The sequence below is a fragment of the Nicotiana tabacum genome, chromosome 12 (genome assembly GCF_000715075.1).
Source record: "Nicotiana tabacum cultivar K326 chromosome 12, ASM71507v2, whole genome shotgun sequence".
Taxonomy (NCBI): Eukaryota; Viridiplantae; Streptophyta; class Magnoliopsida; order Solanales; family Solanaceae; genus Nicotiana; species Nicotiana tabacum.
Genome location: NC_134091.1, coordinates 100,338,146 through 100,345,111, shown reverse-complemented (window position 1 = coordinate 100,345,111; position 6,966 = coordinate 100,338,146). Strand labels below are relative to the sequence as shown.

Here is a 6,966-nt window from a genome sequence, read left to right as displayed (position 1 = left end):
GTTACGCGGTAGCTTCGATGAGCTGGGACGTGGAAGTGAAAACCCTAAAATTTAAACCCTACCCTTCTTTGCTACTCACTATCTAAGGCGCAAATCCGAAGTCGGTTCTCAAGGCCCAGAAGATCGGAGATTGAATACCCCTATGTTCCAAGTGACTAGCTTGGCTGGTGATGCGTTCACCCACTGGCACGCTTCCTTGCAAGCACGAAATCCTTAGTTCGCCCGCTACCACACGGGCCAGTGTACTCTTATCGCTAACCCCAAAAGAGGCTATACTTTAACAGCCAACAGACTCATTATCCCTGGCCGCAAGGATTAAGAAATAGCAATGTATCAGGGGCTGAGCGTACCTTCCGCTTTGGAACAAGAAATGGAGTTATTAAGTTATAGTGCCTCTTTCCTTTTTCTAGCTCTTCTTTGGGGTTCCGTATCGATGCGTGTATGTTGTTTTTGGCTCAGTGATTTTAGTGAAGTGTTGGGGAAAATCCTACTGGGTAGTAGGTCGTGATTTTTTCACCTTTTGAGCTAGGTATTTTTCGCATAAAAATACTTGTGTTCTTTACTTTCCGCATTTATTATTCCGCAACATTAGTATAAGGAACACATAGAAAAACCAGGTCTTTCTATAATCTGTACACGCGAAAAATTGGATACCACGGAAATCACCCCTCTTGTGTGGTATTGAATTACAAAACATCAAAAACCAAAGTACAGAACTTGCCTACTACTGCTTTTTCCTGATCATAACTACAATCTGCTGTCCAAACTGTATACTCTAATAAAGCAATGTCAGATTCTTCTTCTAAGAGTTGGTATGCTTGAACTAAAATAGTGGTTCATAGAGGTTCAGAATGTAGACTGTTTGACCGGATGATTCAGCTCCTAGCTCTAGCATCAAGTCTCACAAGTGTGACAAGAGCATACGACTTCCATCCCATTTGGTTGTCTCAATTTAAGTAGGTATGGAGTTTTGAGTGAAGTGTAAAAACCACAATTTATTTTTATTTTTTGAGAAAGGTAATAGTTGTATTAAGATGGCACTAAGGAATGCTGCAAAAATATGTACATCAGTTTCTCAAAGAGCAAAGACAAATTCTATCCCTTTTCGCCTTCAAGCCCATCAGCAAATTTCTATCATATTATCATCTCGACATTATTAACTTCACCAAATCCAATATCCGAACATAGTGAAAAAATAGAGAAGATTCTTTCCCTTCAAGCCCATCCCTGCTCACCCTATTACTGCCTGTAAGGTTGTTGCACGGGCTTCCACCAATTACTAAATCAAACCTTCCATATGAGTCTATGAGCTTCTCCAAGCGATCTCCATTCAGTTGCTGCACATCGTCAAACTCTATAAGACTCCCTCTCTGGTTAGTTTGCTCCCACCAACTTCTCATAATATTTCTGTTGACTTCACATATTTCCACCGAAATCACATTCTTCAATCGAATACCGAGACGGTAAAGAGCAACTTCAGCACCACCAATTCCAGAGAAGAGTGATAAGACGTTGATACCATCTGGAAACTTTTCTTTCAACACCGATAAATGGTATGCCACTGTGTCAATCTAGAAATATATTGTAACAAAGAAAAGAAACTAAATAAGTCAATGGACGAGTTGCAAACCCAAGATTTTGGGGAAGAAGGAAAGAAAACTTGGATATATATATATCGAGAATCAGAAGAAAGAAAGTTAAGCTAACCTGGAACGAGTTACCAAGCGACTTGTATCTATCGGTCCTACTTATACCCCTGGTATGATTCTTTGGAAACCCTAATAGCATTTCAACTTCATCAGGCTCCAAAGGAGCAACTTTGTTTCTCCCAACCCACACCAAATTCCACTTCCGACATTCATCAAGAATATACTTCTGCACTCTCATAGGTGGCTCACCATTGAAGTCCTCCATAGCTTTCCTGATTCTATCCGTCAATCTTGCACTCGCAATGGATGTTTGCAAACAATTTAACTGTGTCCGTGTATCCCAAGATGGCCACCATTTCTTTGTTAGGGGAAGTGCCTCATGAATGGTACATGGGGGGAGTGGAAGCAAAGGAAATCTATTTTCAACGGGCAAATTATGAATATATCCCCTTTTTCTTGCAGCAGAACAAAAATATTTTGAGTCAACAAACTCAGGCTCAATATCATACAAGAATCTGGAAATGGCATCCCACACACCCTTGGGAGCTAGAGCAACATTTTCGTAATAGAAAAATGGGGGGCCAATAGCTTGCTCCGGAAGAGTTCTTTTGGCCATTGGTGAAACTGATTCGGTAGGAATCCCGTATCCAATCATATGTTTGGGCAATCGAATTGTCTCTTCATCACAAATCACCCTTTGCTTTTTCCTTTTACATAATTCATTATACAGCGTCCTCTTCATGGATCCACCACTACCATTCAACATATGCTTTAGTTTTGGCTGTCACAATGGAAGGAAGCTAAGGCATGATCAGTTAATGAAAAATGATATTGCTAATTTGTAGTTACAAATGCGAACAAAGTAGAATAAACTATTAGTTCACATGAGTCCATTTCAAAATACTGCAAGGGGAAAGCATACCTTTACATCTTCTGGCAGATAGGCGTCTTCTTCTCTTGCCATTTGAGCAGCGTAGATGAAATCTGTCAATTCAACAAGCGATGCTCCTGGACCTAGAGAGTTGTGAAGAGGACTATAATAATCTGGAAATGAATTTAAAATAGGTGCTGCAATTCTAAAAAGATATTCAGGAACATCGCAGCGTCAACAGCGTTGGCACAAAGTTGGCTAGGAACTGAACTTACTAGCGTCTACCTAGAACTTGCATGAGAAAGATTTCTTCAGCTAGTGATAAAACATTAGAATAATTAATACATATCAAAAGCGAAACTAAATGTCTAGCTAATCCGATAAAAGATTTTGATAACATTAGCAATATAGAGGAAAAAACATAATTTAATATACGCACCACATCTCTCCATTGCTATGGAAGCCTCCTCCACTTGGTATCCCATATTTACCAAGAGTTGCTCTTTTTCAAACAAAGAACTGCTCTCGTCTTTCAAGTAGCATTGTTTAGCAGAATACTATCACACGTTATAAAAGGAAAATGTTAGAAAATCTTTACATAATTGTGCCCATAAAACTCATAACAGGATTCAGGACCAGGAAATTTTCCGTAAAATGTTTAAAGAAATATTAGTTGATGCATAAATAGAGCTAAAGAAATATTACAGGCCACCATTTCCTCATTTCTAGAAATTACTTCCAAAACAAACCACTTCTCTGTCTCCCAGATACCAATAAAATAAAAAGAAGGAAATATCTTGTGTTCCCTCCAACTGGAAGAGCCTGATCGATGACCGTCAAAGATAGTTGCTGAAAACAGATACCTTTAATTTTATTTGTAGTTCTCCGCATATATGTAAGACTAAACCACCTCATATTAATAATAAAATCTAGTAAGAGAAGAAGCCATGGGTGTTCAAAAATACATAAATGACATGTTACAGAGATAAAAAAAGTGTTCGATCAAAAAATGGCTATATGTATCTTAAAAGAGAAACCGGATCAACTATTTTATATGCCACAGTAAGACACAAGACATTGAAAAGAAAAATGGAGAATGGTGTATGATTGAGGATAACATACTATACAGTCTGAGCCTGAGTCTGAGGACCAACTATCTTCCTCATAAACATCATCCATAAACTTCTCGTTGTATTCAGAAGAGCTATCATCAGAACCAATGCAGGGCTCCAGCTGAGAGCAAGTATTAGGCTGTTCTTCAGGAGAGTCTTCAAGTGCCTGCAACATCCGAAGACAAACAAAAAGTATGAGAGGAAGATAAAATTCATGCATGTTCTTAACATAATTCAAGCCTATCTGAGCTATACAGACAGGATAAAGGACAATTAATTGCCATCATTCGTCGCGGAATCTCACTCTAGACGATCCTATGCAAGTAGTGGCACGTATAGGCAAATATTAGAAGAGCAAAGGTTGGTGAACAAGAATATCTTCAGCCAGTTACCTTCTCTTATAAAATCTAAAATGAGCAGACATTACGCACCTTCAATGTCAAAAGAGCATCCAACACCAAACCTTCATTTTCTCCTGTAAGTCAAAGTAACATAAACACCATAGTTGAAAAAAATATTACCTAGTTGTATAAAGACTTGGCAAATTCAAATACCATTTTGCTCTATTGCTTTTACAATAGATTCTTCACGAAATCCCATCACTGCAAACTGCTGAATGAAGTTGGACTTGGAGGGTACTGATGATGAGCTTGCCTTCCGGTAAGAGAAGACCAAACGAGACTATTAGCTGAGATGCAATGGTATGAACTATTCTCCTTCTTATTTAATTTTGGGGGGTGGGGGGTATAAAAGATGTCCTTAACAAGAAAGATCACTAGATATAGGCTAAAAGCATTTACCTCCCCATCACAACCAGCAGCATGCTGTTCTGTAGTTCTTAAATCCGCGCATGAGGAAAATCTCGTGTCCTGTATTTCTAACTCATCTTCAGTATCCCAGTCAATGTTGTCATTGTCTTCTCCAGAAAGATTCTTGTCCTGCACGGGATTGAAACATGAAATACAAATAAAGAATAAATGTTTTTCCTCCATTATCAAAAATATGAACAAAGAACGACCATATACATTCTTTTCTGATCTATAAGACCAGAAGGAAGTCAAAAACCTGCACAATATTAGAGAATCGAGAAACAAGATAAATTTACCATTGCTCAAGGTATGCCTGAAAAAGAAGTCCAACTTGTTCAACAAGAAGAATAATTCAGCACCCTATTATACATAACACGAGAAGGTAAATGAGATTTACTGCCACTAAAGCTCCACAGAGCAATCATCAAAGCAAAAAGTTAGCCCAGCAAATCTCACACAGAAAACTATCCAAGAACATACCGGATACCTTTTAAAAAGATTAACATTAGGACAAATCAAATCTCCAATCTCATTCACTAAACCAAGGTCTATTTTAAAAGGAAATGAAGAGACGTTGCTCCAACGTTTAAACATGTGGAGTATCTTATACTGCAGATATGAAAGTATGTTAGCTCTATCTTTCTCATCAAGAATGAGTACATAGTACATCAAACTTCATTGGCATCTCGGAAAGTGAACTCTTGATGAATATATAGTGACAACGTATAGAGTATTACAAAATGGAAACCTTCCATTATTCTTTACCTTGAAAAAATGCCCTGCACCTAACCTAAGTGATCGAAACGAGAAACAACCAAAAGAAACTTCAAAAAATTACTGTAAGGGGATATGTTGCACATACTGACCGAACTGGACTTAGTGCAAATAACATTAGCAATTGTTAAGCAATAACTTTACCATAAACACTCATTATATCAAACTAACTGATTTATGTAGTTTCGTCCCTTGTGTACACCAAGAAATTAAATTTCAGTATATATCCCACTAATCAAATGGTGTACTCATTAACTTATTTGATTAAATCTGCTAAATGGGCTATTTAATCCTACTCATTATCTATCTTTATGGGGGATCAAGGGAGTGTTTTTATTTTCACGCTCTTGATTGAGATTAGGGGCAGTGACATGTTAGCTAACTGGGATCAGGGGTATTTGCAATTAGAGTTTTTTTTTTCCTTACTCTTTATTTAAATATAGACACAGTGCTCTTAAATTGACTGCAAAAGAAAAAAGAAAAAAAAGGAATCATATAGTAGGGCAGATTTACGAACCCTGCAGAAAGTCAATGAAAGATTTTGTTACTTTTTTTTTTCTTTTTGATGACTGAAAACTCCGTCTAGGGTCAACGCTTAGGACCACCCATAGCCCTCGAAACTCGGTGATAATGGGCCCACCCTTCTCCACTTAAATATCATGCTTAGATAAGTCGCAAGTCCTTCAACCTTTGCCACTTGAAGGGGTTCCATTCCACTCCATATTTTATATTTAAATTGGCTGTAGGCGTGGGGGGAATGGGGGAGGGGATTACAAGGTGGCGAATCGAACCCTCACCTAGGCAACAAGGTGAAAGTTTTGCTACTATTCTCTCAGTCTTTAGTTTTTTTTTAGTCATTTGAGCATTCACTGTTTTGATTTTTTTTTTTTTTTTTGCCTCAAATCCGCATATCTATCCTTTTAAATAAGTAATTTCATCACAATCACACAGTAATTTGCAAAAAAATTGATCATTATTTATTTCTTGCCTCTACATCGTTTTAGTTTAGGTTAATTGCATGCAGCAAAAACTTTCTATTTCTGTTATAAAGGGAAAAAAAAAAAACATCTTTCTTTGCCATGTACTGTGGATACACATTTCTACTGACCTAGCTAGAGGAATGATCACAATAATTTTCCATCGCATGTGGAAAAAGAAGAAACTACTACTAATAGATAAACTAATTCACACAAAATATAATAATAAGACACGCATGCAGATATAAATAAACTACATTTACCAGAATTAGCTTGGGTGATTCCTTGAGAATCAACGAGGAAACAAAGCTAAACACAAAGCTATACAAATGTGTAAATTTTGGAAAGTGCAAGTAAATTACACCAAGCAGTAGAAACTTAGCTGCTTTCTACAAAGGAAAGGAGAGACAAAGTCACTGTATTGGGGCTGAGCTGCGAAATTACATATATCACCTTAACATAAGAACGCACAATAACCAACATGAAGGGTGAAGTAGTCATTTCAAAGCACAACCTTTTTTATGCAGGGACACGTGCTTTCTTTTGTAAAATTTAGGACACGTGCATCCTTATTACTCTGTATAAAATTTGGGACGAGAAAAAAGAAATGCTGGGTTTCGTTTTAACAATACTAGTAATTCTCCTAATATCAAAATAACCTAAGAAAACGGGAGAAAGGGGGTTAATTTACATTTAAAAGTCTAGATTATTAGTAATGATGTTCATTTCTTATAGTACGTGATTCGGGAAACAAATCTTGTTTTGGCTTAATTT

At 37.2% G+C, this 6,966-nt stretch overlaps 1 protein-coding gene across 1 annotated transcript; it reads right to left on the bottom strand.

Annotated features, from left to right (window-relative positions):
• Window positions 1-717: 717 nt before the first annotated feature.
• Window positions 718-6,561, bottom strand: LOC107788687 (DNA (cytosine-5)-methyltransferase DRM2-like). Its single transcript, XM_075227594.1, has 10 exons — window positions 6,456-6,561; window positions 4,738-4,801; window positions 4,433-4,570; window positions 4,187-4,286; window positions 4,064-4,107; window positions 3,643-3,798; window positions 2,960-3,077; window positions 2,572-2,663; window positions 1,708-2,430; window positions 718-1,571 (listed from the first exon to the last, which is right to left on the bottom strand). Exons 2-10 carry the CDS (start codon window positions 4,738-4,740, stop codon window positions 1,143-1,145), a joined length of 1,803 nt encoding a protein of 600 aa, XP_075083695.1. The 5' UTR covers window positions 4,741-4,801; window positions 6,456-6,561; the 3' UTR covers window positions 718-1,142.
• Window positions 6,562-6,966: the final 405 nt, after the last annotated feature.